This window comes from Colius striatus, chromosome 8 (genome assembly GCF_028858725.1).
Source record: "Colius striatus isolate bColStr4 chromosome 8, bColStr4.1.hap1, whole genome shotgun sequence".
NCBI lineage: Eukaryota > Metazoa > Chordata > Aves > Coliiformes > Coliidae > Colius > Colius striatus.
In genome coordinates, this window is record NC_084766.1 from 10,435,206 (window position 1) to 10,452,927 (window position 17,722).

Here is a 17,722-nt window from a genome sequence, read left to right on the forward strand (position 1 = left end):
TGGAAAACACAGCTCTTAATTGTTCCTTCTAAAGTATTTCCTTGTGAATTTCTAATTGTGCATCGCATATTTAAATAATCACAAATTTGGAAAACAATATAAGAGCTTGTAGTAAGGGAATATGAGTCAAAGGAGAGAAATTTAAGACTAGTCTTAAAGGAGAGGGAGCTGAGGTGAGGGAATGTCTGGGTGTTCCTCTTCTCGGTCATTTAATATAATTTTTCTTCTGTTTCCTTAATGGTTAATTATCAGTGTTCAGGACAGCAGTGAGGGATAAGATAATGGTGTCTTTCCTTTCTTGCCACATTACCTCAGTCATGGCAAGCAGCAACATTAATCCAGAATGTCTTCTGTGGTTATACAAGAAGCTTAAAGCTCTATAGTCTTAAGAAAATTAGATCTATAGATGAAACTGAGGGAACTAGGCATTTAGGTTTCATTATTAACTTTATACGTTACTGAACTGTACCTCCTTGGCTGACTTTGAAAAGTTTTGACATCATCCAGTGAAAAGATATAGTGTAATGAGGAAAATCGAATTCACAGGATGAGTTGAGAGAGTTCAAGAAAAGTCTTTGTGGAAAGGGGAAGGGCAGTTGGAAAGACTCAAGGAGATACTGTAATGGAAAGGCAGCAGAAATGTGCCTTGTTCCAATGGAAATGGGAAATGTCAAGGAGAGAATGGGTCACTGTGGGCTACTTAAGCAAGTAAAAGTAAAATATGAACTGCACTGGAAACAGCAAACTGGAGGGCCACCAAAACAGACCATTATATTCCAAGCTTAGTGCACATGAGAAAAACAGGAACAGCATGAGGATACACTGAAACAGTTGCCAAGAGGTTAAAGATAATATGAAGAGACTATGTTGAAGGCATGATAATGCAAAATGACTTATCCAAGAAAATATTAATTGTTATTCATTTGTAATAAGGAGATAAATTTTGAGACCAGTTCTCATTCCCACTACAACTAAGTGGGCTTTTGCCATTAAGTTTATTGGAAAGTGGATTAAACTTTGAATAATGACTTGGTTAAGAAATCACTGATGTAATTGTGAACTGCTGGGAAAAAGTAACTAAGAAACATATAACGAAATATCATCACTCAAATGCATCTGAGATATCCTTTGGGGTATTTATGAAATTGATATAGCAACTAGTTGCTAAAAAATTCCCACAGAGAGATGAGGAAGTATCGGGGGACTAATAAAGTGTCAGCATGTCACGAGTCTTTAAAAACTGAATTAAGAGTAACTATGGAAAGTATTGTCTTACAGGCATGCTTCCAAATTGAAACAAACACCATAAATATTAAAGCAGAAGAGGGGAATGTATTCATATGGAGGTGACTGGTATAATGAGACCCAGATATGACATGGGTGTCCTACAGAAAACTATGCTAGACAAATTAGAACATTTATCCTTCCACTTCTTTTTAAGATGAAGCCAGAAGATTAGTCGAGTACAGAATAGCATCAAGACTTTACAAAGGCATTTGATGTGCTGCCACATAATATCTTAAGGGAATTACTGAAACAAGGCAGCTTGGGCTAAAACACACTTAAAGGTATCACAGGCTGGCCGCTGAACTGTAGACAGAAAGAAAATCTGAATAGTAGTCAGCAGTGCCAAGGATAAGCGGCTGGTAGTATCCTTTAAAGGTCAAGATATGGTCCAATATCTGGAGGATAAAGCACTAATTAAATGTGAAAATGATTACTAAACTAGGAAGAATGATTAACAGCACAGAGGAGAAAGGAAATACAGGAGATTCTGCTTGTTCTCTGGGGATACTGTTCATCTAATAAAGTGAGGTTAAACTTAAAAGCAAATTAATAAATGATAATACAAAGCATTAACAGTACTTTGTGCCCATTAGGCAACAAATAAATTTTATGAAGCTACAAATACATTATTTTTGTCTGTGAAAGAATTTGTCTTTCTTAAATGCTTATTCAGGGTTTATAAAGCTGATCAGAAAACTGAAATTCAGAAGGCAGCAGCTTAATTAGCATTAATAAAATGATAATTTGCTTGATATGTTTCTCTTTATCTGAGAGGAATATTTCCTTTTAATTGTTCACATTGCTTAGAGCGGGTCGGGAGTTGCACACCCAGATGACAGGATTGCAGGGTTCCATACTCTGAAAATGTACCTTATGAATGAGGATGGCACGGTGTCAGTGCCAGGGGTGAGTGCTGGGAGTGACGGCTAACATACCAGGGCATTTCCTTGATTGTGCTGGGTCAGACCAAGGACCAACCTAGGCCAGTAAAGTCTCTTTAGCAGCAGCTGAAAATGAATGTTTACAGAAGATGAGGAGCAGAGCAAGCACATATAACAGTCTTCGGTAATTCTACTTCAGACTCTAATAATTTTCAGCTTAAGGACTCCGAATCATTTGTGTGTTTAGTAACTCTAAGGGGTTTCTCTTCTACGAACTTTTCCAGCCTTTCCTTGAACCAGTGAAAACTTTTAGCATTGATACTGTCCTTTGGCCTCACAATTCTAACTTAAATTGTTCCAAGCACCACTTCCTTCTGTTTGTTTTAAATCTGGCTTCTATTAACTGCAATTGACACCCTCTAATTCTTGTACTAACAGACTTGGCAAACAGTCAGACTTTGGCTACCCTGTTTGTGCTACTTGTTCATTAGTGAATCTTTATCACATATACCCTTGGTTGCCTTTTTCACAGACTAATTGTGTTTTTATGTGAATAGCAGATAAACTTTTCCCCATACAGAAGCTACTTTCATATCATACTATGCAAAAGAACCTACAAATTAATGAGTAGGTCCCCTGGCAAAAGAACTCACAAGACTACCTCAGAATTAGACCTTTGACATTTTAAAGTATACATTATGGCCTTGTGAGAAAAGCCTGAGTGCATGAACTGAGCACAACTGCTGAAATGAAGTCCTCCTAACAAGAGAGACGCTTCGAGATGCATGAACTACTGCACACATCTCACTGGAGGTTTCCCAGAAACAGCGAGGGCTTCCCAGCATCCTGAGCAACATCAAAGCAGAAAACAGCTGACAGACACCGTTACACAAGAGCTGCAGCCTCACTGCTGCAGTTCGTGTCAGAGTGCCTGGCTGTGGTTGTTACCTTTGTAAAGTGGGAGAAAGAGGGAGCAAGGAGTCTCCAGAGCCAAGGCTAAGCACTGCTGCCCTGCCTTGGATTTTCCTAGAGAAAAAAAATAAGGGTAGGGGGGGACACGACCTGTGCCATCATCCTCTTCTTTGAGTATTTTAGGAGGCTCCTTCTTTGCTATCTGAGAAAAACCCAAAGTGGTTCCCAGCATGCCTAGTGATCTAAACTGTCATACATCAACATGTGTCTCTGTGCAGAAAAGGAACCTGTGTTGCACTGCACAGTAACTGTACATAGCCATGGCTTTCACTTAGGGTCTTCAATCTTTTTCGTCTTTCTGTCACCAGTCTGTGGATCTTACTTCACTCCTATGGTATTTCAAGAATATCTTACACACAGTCCTTTGCAAGTATGAGCCTTCACATGCTTGAAAATCTTGACATGTTCACTGAGGACAAAGGAGGACTGTGAAAGTGCAAAGCATTTTTTTACCATGGAACTTCAAGAGTCAGTTGCTAAGCTTAGTCAGTGCACCTTTCAGGACTGACCCAAAATGATGGATATTGGTTTTGACCCTTTTGTTTATCTCTTCTTTAATATTTTGCTTTCCTCCTCAAAAGTGACATATTAATAGGGAAAAAAAAAAAGCAGTCTTTATTTCCTCCCTTGTTTTTCTTTCCTGAAAACTATGTCTGTAGCCTTTCTGCCTTCTGCTTGAACAGTCCACTGAGCAATAACACAAGTCTTTTTTATTCCCAAGCGGGAAGGAAGAGCTGGAACTCTTGAGCCTTGCTGAAGTCTGAGAAAGGAGGCTTCTTTTATAAGTGATAAATAATACCCTGCTCCTGTGAAAAACAAAAGTATGTTCCAATAGAAAGAATGAGGTTGCCTCTCAGCTCTGTGCTGTGCTCTGATGCTGCTATGGAGCACTTTTCCCAAAATGCAAATGTGCAAAGCAGGCAGGACAGAACTCTATGTGTGGATTTGTTGGTGGGGAGGAGAGAAGCACTCTCACTTTTAATGAGGTTGTAGCTTTTAGGGAAGAAGCCATGCACCTCTTCAGCTGGCTGGCAGTATCTCTACTTGTCTGCTGCAGAGTGGTAGCTCTGCAGTAAGATCTTGGTGAGCTACCTGGGGAGTTGTGAATACCAGTCTAAGACACAAGAGCAGAGACTGTTGAACTGGAACTTAGCCAGGCAAAAGGTGTGTGTCACAGCTTGTGTTTCCTGGTACACATATTGTGCTAGAAAATGCTGCTGCTCTCTCCTTGTGTGAGGTTGCAGTAATAACAGACACACTCTCATTGAACTACAGAAATTGGTAGTACCCTATTCATCTGAATGTTGAAAGTGCAAAAGGTTGCTGTTGTGGCAAATTCTTTGCGAGCTTTTGCAGTCCTTAACACATGACAATCCTGTTGTCTCTAATGTTACGCTGCCATGGGCAAAATTCCCATTACATAATGTTGACCCATATTTGTGATATGTGACATTTTTGGCTAAACACTGTCAGGGATAATCCATCACAGAATAAACTTTCTGATTATACACTGAGACTCTGTCATCCTTTAGCACAAGTGTAACTTGTGCCTCAGACAATGCTATTCCTTGTTAAGACAAGCAGAGTACAGTTCTTTCAGGCACAAAAAACACCAAGAGAACATCGTGTGCTTTGAGATTGAAATACCTAGGACTGAATTCACCTCTGAGTGATGGTATGAAATCCCATCTGGGAGTAATTTGAGCTTTAAAAAATGTTGAGCCCTGGCTGGAGTCTGAAGTGTGACTCTGCAAAATGCTCTCTCAAGTCCAGCTTGCTTGTTTCATGCTTTAGAAAAGTGGAGCTGTGGAAAAGGCTTCTCTGCTCTACTCTTTCACTGCAGTCAGTATTTGTATTAAGTATTCTTAAAAAAAATTATGAAGTGTAATGTTGTGAGGAGATAAATAGACACAACTCAGCTGGGGGTTATTGCTATAAGGCAGGTGAAAAAATGAGAGACCTTGGAGGAATGAGAACACCCCAAAAGCTGTCTGCTTTCAATGAGCTATGCAGAATCCCTCCATTCCTAAAAACATGCTTTCAGTTGCATGGAATAAAAAGTAGAGGAGAAAAATATGCATAAAATAGAGGCAGAGAGAATAGAATGGGAATTCTCTCAGCATTCAAGAACAGGATCTGCTTCAAATGGACTTTCTGTAATGCTGTAGCAAAGAAGTAGCAAGATTGTGTGAGCTCCTGAAGCGTCTGCCACATTGTGGAGAGGAATGAATGTGAAACATAAGGCAGAGAGGCTAAATACGCTGTCTTCAGAGAAAGGCATTTTGCAGCCTTACGCAGGAGATGACTGTGCTATGAACAGTTGCAACATCGAGGAGAAAGGTTTTGCTTCTGTGCAAGGAATGAATGCTTATCAGAGCCAAAATTAAAACCTGATGGATGCAGTCTCACCCACTTTCATTTCTTCCCTCCCAGATTCCGCATTTGTCCTCATTCTGTCTGTGCATTCATTCATGTATTCCTCTTTTGCCACCTCCCCGTTGAGTCACATTCTCCCTCCCTGTTTGTTATCCCTTTAATTTTCTCTTCCTTTAGGTTTCCTTCCCACTCACATTCCATTTCTCCTCTGCCTGACCCCTCTGCACACATTTTCCTTCATAGTGAAAAAAATAGCAGATACAAAGAAGAAAAAAAATAGAATATGAGCAAGGAAGGGAGGAGGTGAATGTAGACAGTGCAGGAAGGGTGCTCAGCATTGCACTTTCTTCCCATGCTGCATTACAGATTTTTGAAGGTGTCAGAGGACTCAGGGCTCTCAAAACCTGTTCCTTTCTCCCAAGGAGTGCTTGGCAGTGGCTTTGTGAAAGGTAACACCAAAACTCATTTCTTCAGATTAGCATGCCTAGAAACCATCACAAAATGCAGAATAATCTCGAAGTCCAGTGGAAAGCCACTTCTGAGTGATAAATGTCTGGCTGTGCATAGAGCTTGGTACCACACTGGATCACTGAAGACCAGGAAGAGACTGGGTGGTCTTGAGACCCCAAAAAGGGAAACGGGGGCTTTAGGGACTTGCTGTCATGCAATGCTGACCAAGAAACACTATAGCCCCAAGCTTATTGGAGGTCTGTGTGCAATGAACTGGTGGCTTCTTAAAGCAGCCAGTGCTGGTGTCCCAAAACTGATGGCCAAATGGAGCCAATTTCATTTTAGTGAAACGACAAAGAGTTGTCAGCTTTGTTTATTGTAGCGTGTGGTTGGAAGTGGGCTGAAATCACTTTAGCTGGAGACTGGGCATCCCATTCCTGCACAATGGGATTGATCCCAAAGTCAGTCTGTACCCTGGAGAAAGCTCCGTGCTCCTGCAGCCCCTAAGGCTGAGGCTGCTCCTTCATCCCAGCCTGTGGTGAGGGGGGAGCAGAGCTGTCACACCCACTGACAGTGCAGCACTGCGCAAGTTTTAATTTAGTCTCCTATTACTCTTTATTTAAATGTTCCCCTTTCCTGGCTCTGTTCTTGTTCCTGAAGCTGCTGGCTGAGATGGAATTTTTTTCTCCCCGATTGAGAAAAAAATAAATCTTACTTTTCACAAAAGCCTGATAGAAACAGCAGCAGCGTACTGCGGGTGATTTCTCCTCCCCACCAAACGGGCAGGGCAGATGGCCAGAAACAACTCATCCCTGTGCCCTGTCCTGCCATCTCTAACCTTCGGCAGCGGTTTTATCCATTTAACAACGCCTAGTATTTCTTCATTCCATTCACTCCAATTCCTCCAATTGAAGGATCACAGTGAATGCACACAGCCCGTGCCGCTTAGCGTGATTTCTTTACAGTGGTTGTGGTGTGCTTAGGGAACGGAAAGGCAGTAACCAGAGGTTCTCGAGGCTTTCGCCTCGATGTGACTCTCGGGTGACGGAATAACCGCGGTACAAAAGGAACGAGGGCGCCCGGCGCAAGGACGGGTGCGATAGCCGTGCCCGAAGGCGGCCGAGCGCAGCGCAGAGCGGCGCGGCGCAGGTACGGTGCCTCACGGCGCCCGGGCAGGCCCCGGCCGCGCGCTGCGCCTGTGCCTCGGCAGGCCCCTGGGCTGCCTCGCGCCGGCCGTTACTAACGGTCGCCGCGTGAAGGAGCCGGCGCGCGCCCGGGGCGCGGAGCGCTGTGAGAGGCAGCGCGGCGGCGGGGCAGGGCCGGCTCGGGCGGCTGCCGAGGCCGCGGAAGGGCCGGCCGAGGCTGCTGGCGGTGGGTAGGGACAGCGCGGAGGGCCACAGCGCCTCTGCTTGCCACCGCCGTTACATAAGGACGGAGGGGGGGAGGGGAGCGTTTTGACGCGGCGGCGGCGGCGCCTTTAAACGCGATGCCTGGGGTGCGATGAGTGCGCGCCTCTCTGCTGCCCCCTCCCCGCCTCAATGCAGTGACAAATCCTCTCCCCGCCCGCCTCCGCCGAGTCCAGCCGAGCGCAGCGGCGCCGGGAAGCGCTGCCGCGCGGCTCTGCCACTGCCCGTCCGCCGCGGAGCCGGTCAAGCCCCAGCCCCCGGCGGCGGGACAGCAGGGAGCGGCGAGGGGCGCGATGGAGGCTCCGCGCCTGGCGCACACCATGAGCAGCCCCACCAGCCCCTGTGAGGAGGTGATCAAGAACCTGAGCCTGGAGGCGATTCAGCTCTGCGATAGGGACGGTAAGTCCGGGCTCCACACGGCTAATCCCTGCAGACGCAAGATGCTGCTGCCCTCATGGATGCTAATGCAAATTAATCCCTGCGGCGTATGGTCCTTTGTTAGCCCCAATGTATTTGTAGGTGCGAGTGTTCCCCCCGCCTCCCACCGCCGCCACCCTCCTGCCATTGAGAACAAAAGAAAAAAATAGAAGATTGCACCTTGCTGGAGGGAAGGGAGGCAAACGCGCCGCTCCCAAAGCCGTCCCTTGTGTTGCAGTGTTTTTACCCCTGGTCGAGCCTGCTGTGCAGCCCTGCCCCTGCCAGGAATGGACGCTGGGGTTTATTCTGCGGGAGGCAATGAGAACTAGAGCAAGCGCTGCAGGAGAGTCCGGATCTAGAGACAGGGCAGTGGCCCTAGTGGTGTTTTTGTTGCCCGTGATCTCCAAACTCCTTTGTATTGTAGGGCACAGTTCCTGTGCTTAAAATACACAGACGAATCTGCTGTCTGATATGGGCTAACGGCGAAACTTGTTGCCAGTGGCTTGTGTGAGCAGTAGGGCGAGACGTATGGACAGGCACCGAGGCGCGGGAGGCGGCGGGGCCGGTGGACCCCGCGGTTCAGCACCGCGGACAGCACCACTGTCGCAGCGGGCCGAGCCGAGCGGGGCCAGGCCGGGCGGCCGCACAGCCTTGAGCGACCTCAGTGCCTGGGGACAGCGGCGGCAGTTCCCCCGGGAGACACGGCTAGACCGTTGAGCTGATGAAGTTTGGTCTTAGAGTTGCAGGTGCTGATATTCAAGATTATCTAGATTGAAGCAATCAAGTAAATGTAAGGTGGTGATGAGAGACAGAACAAATTTACTTGCTTGGAACAACACTGAAAGCTGACTATGATAGAGGAGTGTGATATCATTTATGCACAACTATGAATGACAAAACTGAACAGAGAAACTGGTAGTCAATGAAAAAATGTTGTAGAGTCGCATTTCATTTGTGTTCATATACCAGATTATTCTCAGCTTCTCATTTCACATCGAATTATCAAAAAGCTTCTCATTTTTTGATATAAGATGTGGTTTGTGTGTGGAATATATACTACTTGGTAAATATATCTAGGAATGGAGGTACTGTATTGTTGAATAGTACAGTTGAATTAAGGAAACTATTACCTGGTTGTGAGTGTATTTTTGGAGCATAACTCTTATAGGTGATGGTTATAGAAAGGTCCAACTTTCTCAGTTATTTTTTTACAAATTAGTTGTGATGAAAGACTTCACTTTTTTGACCTAGGCAGACATATTATTTTAAATGCTGGATTTTTGCATGCTTTTTATTTTTCTTGAACTATTCAAGAAATTGACAAGCATTGGAAAGTCTTTTCAGTGATTATTCTTATAGTTGCACTGCAAATTATTTTGATGTTTGAATTAAGGTACAATGTGTGCTTCCATCCACTCATGCCTAAGTTGCTGCCTGGAGGAACTGAAGTATGTTTGTAGTAGTGGACACTACACCATTCATTTGCTAAAACCTCTTTTGATTTCTGTTTCTTTTTATTAATGCTATAGAGAAATGAAAATAGGTAAAATACACAATCCTTTATATTTCTCTACCCCAACTAATAATGTTAATAATTACAGATAATATTTTATTCAGCATGCTGTAGCTAAGGACTGCCCAATTTCTGTGGAATAGTATCATACAGACAAACAATGGGAAAATTTGGTATTCTTACTTTTAATTCCCTTTTGAGTAGGCTTAGTTGGAAAACAACAGCTCTCCTTTACATCCCTTTAGATATTTACAAATTAATCTTCAAGTAAGCCACTATCCTACAGGGTCATTTGGACATGTAGGATATGCAACTCCTTGCCTAATTTGGCACAAGACTGCACTTGAGCATACTTCAGTATTTCCTACAGGTGGCACTTATGTATTAAAAAGCTTATTTTTATGGGAACATAAAAACAAGCAAGCAAAGATTGAGATATTAGTCTTTCTAGGTAGGTAAGCATGGAAATGTATATGCAACATGTTTAGATCCCTTATTGTGTGTGTGGGTTTAGTTAGTGTATTTATATTACAAGTACAATTTATTTTCAGGTGTCTTTGTTGTGCAAAATATAGTTCTTAAGGTGATATGTTGGCATCGCTGGGGTTAAAAATTTTGTGATAAAAATTGAAGTATTACTCATAGCAAATTAAAAATATGCTACTTTTTCATATTCTGAAAATGTCCTTGATCTCTAAGCTGTAGGAACTGTAAAGCAGCCAATGAAATGATAACGTTACATATCTAGCTATGAGAAATTCTGCAGCATGCTTAGTTTGGAATTGCAAGCAGTGCTGCAGTGTAAACATAAGCAATAATGGAATACTTCTGTAGATAATGTTTTTTCTTGTTTTCTAAGATAGGGAAATTAATATTGAAACATTTTGTATTCAGAAGACTGGGTTATACTTCCATAAGAGGTACATACAGGAGCCACAATCCATGAACTGAAATGGGAAATTAATAGAATCATAGAATTTGTTCAGCTGGAAGAGACCTTTAAGGTCATTGAGTCCAGCCTTTGTCCCAGCCCTGTCAACCACTAGACCATTTCCCAAAGTGCAACATCCACCTTAAAGCCCTCCAGTGACGGTGACTCCAGCAGCTCCCTGGGCAGCCCATTCCAATGCCTGACAACCCTTTCAGTAAAAAAATTCCTCCTCATATCCAGCCTGAACCTTCCCTGGCATGACTTGAGGCCATTTCCTCTTTTCTATTGCTGTTATTAGGAAGAACAGACTGATCCCTACCTTGCTACAACTTCCTTTCATGTAATTGTAGAGAGCGATAAGGTCTCCCCTGAGCCTTCTTTTCTCCAGGGTAAAATATCACAATATATAATATCACAACAATTCATATCTTTTGAGATTTTCTTTTTTAGGGTTCAGTTTTTTTCAGGTTTGGGGTTTTTTTTGAAAGCATTGTCATCTCTCTTAATGAGTCAAGACCATTTAGAAAGATCACCAATATAAAAAAAAATCTAAATGTATGCATTTTTAAGACACCTGGTAAGATTTGTCTTAAAGTGAATGCAACATTATAAAGCAAATTATCAGCTCTTATTTTCAGCCTTCAAATGCATCTTGTGTCATTTTTTTCTTGTTATTTTAGGTGGATCTACTAGCACAATATAGTATTAATGTATTGCACAGTCTAACATGTTCCTTAGAACTCTGCTGAACTTACTGCGTACATAGGAAAAAGTGTATCATTTGTTATTTTCTTTAGCCATATTTGAACACTGAAGCCATATTTCTGTGAACTTAGGCCAGGAAAGAATGTTTAATCTGCACTAAAAATTCCAGTGACCTTTTTATAAAATTTGTTTTAGTCCTGCCTAGGGATTAAACCTTTAGTAGATGGATGCTCTTTATGTCATGAGCAGGCCAGTTCTATGAAAATACGTCTAAGTTTAGAATAATCATAAGCCTCTGAAAATACTGTGCTTTTCACAGACTTGGTAGAATGTCTTAGATTTTAGCAGCTGAATTTCCTGAAGCTCCACATTGTAGTTGCACAGCACTCCCCATACACATACTGCACTTTGGCTGCTGGGGTTCTGCCAGAGGGAGAGCACTGATGCTCTCGTCCACTTTCCATATTCTTACAGTTAGTATAGACAGATGGACAAAAAACACCTACCAAAACGCAGAAAGGAGAAAAGCAGAGCAGCACACATTCAACGAGGATGTTAGGAGACACAGACTGGTAAGAGAGTCAAGAAACTGGCCCAGAAGGTGCTAATAGAGACTGAGAAAGTGACTGGTCAGAGGTGGAAGAATAGGAAAGGGACTATTCAGCCTGGAGAAGAGGAGACTAAGGGGGGGGGGGGGGGGGGAACCTAATTAATACATACAAGTATAATTCCACTTAAACATAAGGAAAAACTTCTTTACTGTAAGGATCATGGAGCTCTGGCACAGGCTGCCCAGGGAGGGTATGGAGTCTCCTTCTCTGGAGAGTTTGAAAACCCACTTGGACACATTCCTGTGTGACCTGATCTAGGTGGACCTGCCTTAGCAGGGGAGTTAGACTAGATGATCTTTAGAGATTGCTTCCAACCCATACCATTCTGTGATTCTGTGAAAGACTAGGAACGTTTATCAGAATTAATGTTAAACAGAAAGACAGAGAGTGGGTAAAGTGACCTTGAATGAGGACAGGAAAAGAATATGAAGGAGCAAGGGAGGCAGGGTGCTTGGAAAAGTAAAACTGTTAAAAAATATGAGAAGACATTCACCCAAATGAGTTGGATGGAATGAGAACTGGGAACTTGTGAAGACTGAACCTAGACACCTGTCTGCAAAGAAGAGATAGCAAGTACAGTAATGTGGAGGGGTGAACTGGGCAGTTTGGACCATAGTATTAGGAGTAAAGGAATCAAAGTAGGACTTGCTCATCAAAGAGACCGGGACTGAAAGGACAGACTTAGAAATGAAGAACAGGACTTTTGGAGTGTTATTAGGAGCAGAAAGAGGAGGAGGGAAGGAACAAGTTCAAGGAACAGGGCAGAAGTGGCCATATTTTGCTGTGACATGCAGAGGAGTGTCTGTATATATCAGAACATGCCATCATCCAAAGCCACACACAACCCCAGGATACCAAATTCTCCTCATTTGTTTGCCAGAAAAGAATGGTGCCATGGTATTAGGGGTAGTGAGAGTCTGCAGCTGTAACTGTGAGAGCAAGACTTCGAAAATACCAATCACGGTGCTAAATGCTTTGAGAAGAGACATGATAACTACCTTAAATAGACACAGAACGTTAGTAAGCGTCTTTTAATGTCTCTGTCTCAGTTTTCCTCATGTAAAATGGAAACAATATAATTGCCTCCCTTCACAGAGATGTTTACAGAATAAACTAATAAATGTTTGTTAAGCAGCCAGGCACTGAAGTAACCTGGAAAACCCATGAGGTGCATGGGAAAACCCATGGTGAAATTCATAGTTTTGTATTCAGAGCAGAATATGAATAATGCGTAACAAATAAGTCCTGGGACTGCACAGTGAACAATAGTGAATCGCTGTTAGAAGAAAAATAGTTCATTATATATGCTGAATGAGTCAGAATTTATGGGGAAAAAATAGTATGTAATCATGCAGTTAAAGACTGTATCATAATCTGAACAAAGAGGCCAATTTAAGATTATTCAAGTATGCTTCATTCTGATATTTTCTAACTATTGGTAGCTTGAACTATACTACCTCATTGAAGTGTTTTCTGGGTTCACTATATTTGAAGATAGTATCTGGCTGTCAGGATCAGAACTGGAGCAGGTGCTTTGGGAAGTTTCAGTTGCATAAATCAATTTCATCACCTTCCAAACACTTTGACACTATCACATTTTTTTAATCTAACAAACTTATATGAAAACATTACATCATACAAGCTAAGATGTAATTTCTGTGTCATATAAATGATTCATATCTTTGGCATTCCATGCTATTTGTGTGTGGCATCTTGTTTATTTCAGAAGTTTATGATTATACTGGATTTATTGGAGCATTCTGAAAGGTATTTGTGGAGTTTTTAAATGGGAATTTTCACAGCCAGATTGTGTACACATTTGCCTTTCAAACAGAAGGGATGAAGTCTCTGGATGCATTCTACAAATCCCTTATTTTGCATTATGGAGTGATATTGCTGCTATTTCTGAAATGATATCCTGTAAGTCTGAGAGACAGGGAAAAGTTGATTTCTAGGTAGATTCCCACACGAGGGACAACTGAGACGTCCCAATTTTGCAGTGATTCTTTGTGTCCTGAGTAGTTGAACTTGCATATTCTTGGGGTTTTTTAAACTATGAAAATTCTGAGCATAGGAATAAACAGTTCATATGTTTGTATAATAGAGAGATGGTTGTAGCTATGGTATTTTGACAGGACACAAAATTGAGAGGCATGTTTATTGTTGGTTTTATTCCTCTCCCCAACAGCAAATTCAGAGATATAAATTTGTTCTCTTCAAAATGCAAGCTCTGTCACTTTTCTGGCCTTTGAATGATGGAATGAGCAACTAAGAAATTTATTTGTGTCGTAACATTTCATCTAAGCTGACTGAACTTCAAAATAGCCATTTCAGTTGGTTTTTGGGGTGGGATTTTGGTGACAAGTAATAATGCTGCTTTAGGTAAGAGCTAAAATCTAGTACATAACTTTGAAAGTTCTCATGATGCAAAGAAAAATACTATGGTTTTAGCTTTACATTCTTGCCAGAGGCTAATATTTTCACATATAATATTTCTCACTGTTAGGACACAGAAAAACACTAAATGAACCCAAGCACTTATTTTCAGTCCTCGTAAATATCTTTAGAATTGTGGCAGAGAAGAAAACTAATGATTCATTTATGTGTTTTACTTCAAGTCACCTTTGCAAGTATTTTATCCTGTCTTGTTTTATATCCTAATCAATGATGTCACTAATAACTAGTGAGGCTTTGCTAGAAACTTACTATTCAACATCCTTGTGTCAAGAAATGTAATCTTCCCCATTCTTCCTTTGTATTTTTTTCCCTTCCTCCCTCCCTTTTTTCCCTCCCTCCTCATCTCCCCTTAAAGCTTTATGCCTCTCAAATCTATGAAATTGATTATTAAAGTTTTTTACTGGCAATGACCAAGTTACATATTATTAGCTATTTAAATCTTGCCTGATGTTCTGTTGTGCCCCTACATGTCCAGTTGTTCTTCAAGGAAACTTTTCTATGTCCTTTATAACGCCACTGAATTGCTTGATGTGTAATTATGCCAGATTCACATAGAGAAACACTGTTCTCTCCCAGCGCTGTACACTGATATTGCAAGGTTGAAACTCAAATATATTCTGTGTACTTCACAGCCTTATAGTTAAGGCTTTTTCAACATTACTGTTTCCCATGTATGTCCCTTCTTTGTGTTTCTTTCAGATTATGATTCACAGACGCATTCTTTTATTTATTCTGTAACAGAATCCATTTTATCATTTTCTGCCCGTGTTTCTTAGCCATCTTGTGCTTGCAGCTCCTCTATTTCAATATTGCGTGCAACACAGAAATAGGTTCTCTCTTTCCAGATCATTCATAAAGATGCTTATTTAACCTGGAACTAACTTCAGGCTCTACCTTAGCCCATTTGACACCTGAACTCTGTCCACTCCCTCCAGCATCTGCAAAGCAAGAGTGCCAAGACAACTCTTTATTTAAAATTTAATGTATTGTCTGCAAATCTCAAAAGCAAAACCTGTTTTTCTTGAGTAAGAATTAAGCCATTAGTATCCTCTTCATCTGATTCATCTTTCATCTTAAATTAATTGTAGCAATTTTCTTTTCAGCCTACTAATCTGATGGCTCTATAACCTCTGGTAAGCTGTGTTGTGAGCTCGCTTCTCTGAATTTGCTATTTACCCCACAGTAATGTCTGTATGATCTAGACCAGAGGCTGCCCTGCTGGCCACTTGAGCTTTTGCAGCAGCTTTCCAGTGAGGTCCCTGGTCCCAGAGCCATAGCTTCTAGAACAAGCAGAATATTGCTTTTGTCATGTAAGGCTGGGGGAGCAGAGACTATAGTATATTCTTATTTGGAGTTCTCTAGTGTTTCATCATTCATCGTTTAATGGATTTCAGTCAGGCATTGTTTTGTTCAGTTGTTTCCAAAGGCTTCCTGAAAATTATGATCCTGGTCTTGGATTTCCATTTTGGGACTTCTTTGCCTTAGTAATTTTACTTTTTTTTCCCCTCCAAAATCTAGAACAATTGCTTACTTCACCCATTCCTTGTGATTTCCTCCACCTTTTATTATTCGTGGCCTCTATATAGCCAGTAATGGACTATTAGTTACTCCATTCGGTACAGTTGGTACCTCTGCTGTGCTGCCAGCCTGCATGGCCTTTTGTGCTTTGTGTGACCTGGAAGTCTATATTTAATTCTGACTGAACACAGCCCAGAATCATCCACTATGTTTTCTTTTCTCTTTTGAGGCAAGTTGATAAGCATTTTACTTGCAGACTGCTTTCTGCAAAAAAATTATAAACATCTGAAAATATAGTGCTAACATTACCAATACATGATACCTACAAAAAATGTCAGTGCCCTAGTAAATTAAGAACAAATACAGTGTTTATTATGTTGGACCTAAAGGAAGCTCTGCTTCAGGATCACTTCCTGTGATTTCCACACTAGGTTTTGTTATACAGGGAAGCATCCTTTATTTGACCTTGAAAATGTTTCCTTCAGCACAGGATGTTCGGTTAGAATTTGTTGTAGCGTTTGTTGTAGTGGATCAGTTTTCACAGTGGTGTTTGTAGTTGAATCATTAGTCAATTTTATTTTATTGTTTTCTCAGTGTTCTTGTTTTATTTATGCTTGAATGAACAAGCTGTTTTGCATGGGTGTTTTCAATAACAATGATGAACTATACTGTTTTTATAACCTAACAGCAGTTTCTCTGAGCCTCGGCTGTTGTAGCTGCTGACAAAAAAAGGAAATCTTAAAACTAGTTTGATGTTACTTTTTCATTCCTGCAGAATGACAGAAAATATTATCAGAGTTGCACTCTTCCTTAGTTCCAAGTATGGTGTGGCATCTGGAGCTTATTTCTCTAATACTATTAAGTCACACAGCTGGCAGCTCTAGGAGAAGCATAGTTTGAGGAATTCCAGCGTTCAACTTTGTATATCAGTGTGCTCTCATTAGGAGAATTCTGCAGTTTGGAGTTGTTAGAAGCACCCCATAAATTTATTCCCTGAGCTCTTCCATTGTCTTCAGAAGGACTTTGTGTAGCAACAAATTAGCATTCAGAACACGGCATGATTGCAATCTTACAACTGCTGTATTTTCCTAACTTTTGTTGTGTGTATTCTACTTAGGCAACTAAGTTGGAATTCCTCTCTTTCAAGTTTCAGCTTGTCTGGATTTCATCTATCTTTAGTTTTGGCCTAGAAATAACATTTCAAAAATATTATTCTGGAGTTTTTTTGCAGTTCACTTCTGAGTATACTGAGTTGAAGACACATGGACTTCAAAATCAGCAGGATAAAAAAAATGTTAAAGGCTCTTTTGATCTTGGCCAGCCATAAGTGATAGTATACAAGTATCAGGAGAGTGATTCATGCTGTGCTCTCGGTCCTTTTAATCCAATTTATGTAAGAGGAAATTATACATGACTTGATATAAACTAGGGGGTAATATGAAGAACAGAGAGTGGAGCAGATTGTATTTTAGTGCTACTAAGGTGCATCTGATGACATAAAATAAATATTATACACTTACACTTTTATGATGGAATTTATGCTGGTAATTTAATATAAATACTCAGTAATAAACTTGTGGCTTTCAGAGTGTTGATATTTCTGATTAATTTCTAGCCCTTACACTTTAAACATGATTCAAGGCATAACTCCAATCACAGATCCGAAAATCCCCAAGCCAGTCTCCTCACTGAATCCTTTATGTCACAGAGAACTTTTGTGTGGAACATAGTGGAATTTTAGCCAGCGTTTTCTGTGTTCTGATGACACAGCTAACCACCTTACTCTTCATGAAAGGACAGGTTTGAACAGTAAGACTTCACACACATTTTATTGGGCTTGTCTCGCCTCTGCCCGTGTGTAGAGGTTACTCTCTCTTCCCCACCAGATGGCGGCACCAAAAACTCCGGGTATATTTTTTTGTTTCCTTTGTCAGTTAATTGCTTTGTATTATGCTTTGGAACCTTAACCCATTGAATATATTGGCTTCTGTGCTTCACTTTGTCACTCTATTTAGATAGCATGGAGTTCATAAATCATTGATTTACAGAGATTTGAGTGCAGTGCCCTTTCTAGAGTAGGGGAGTTTCAAGTTTCATGACATAGCAGGTAACTCGGTGGCCCGGCGTGACCTATATAGTAGAAACATGTCAGGTGCTCTGTGCTTTCTCCTAACTGTACAAGTGCAGGGAAGACAGAA

The 17,722-nt window shown here is 41.3% G+C and overlaps 1 protein-coding gene across 2 annotated transcripts in view; it reads left to right on the forward strand.

Moving 5' to 3' along the window:
• The window catches only part of PHYHIPL (phytanoyl-CoA 2-hydroxylase interacting protein like), a 125,840-nt gene that overhangs the window by 81,454 nt on the left and 26,664 nt on the right, over positions 1–17,722 (forward strand). Inside the window, exon 1 of one of the 2 annotated variants that reach the window (XM_062001702.1) lies at positions 7,576–7,771. The exons of the other annotated variant lie outside the window; for it this stretch is intronic. Within the exon in view, the coding sequence (XP_061857686.1) occupies positions 7,666–7,771 (106 nt within the window). The 5' untranslated portion in view covers positions 7,576–7,665. Of the gene's footprint in view, positions 1–7,575; positions 7,772–17,722 lie in introns of those variants that run through there. 2 annotated transcript variants of the gene reach the window in all.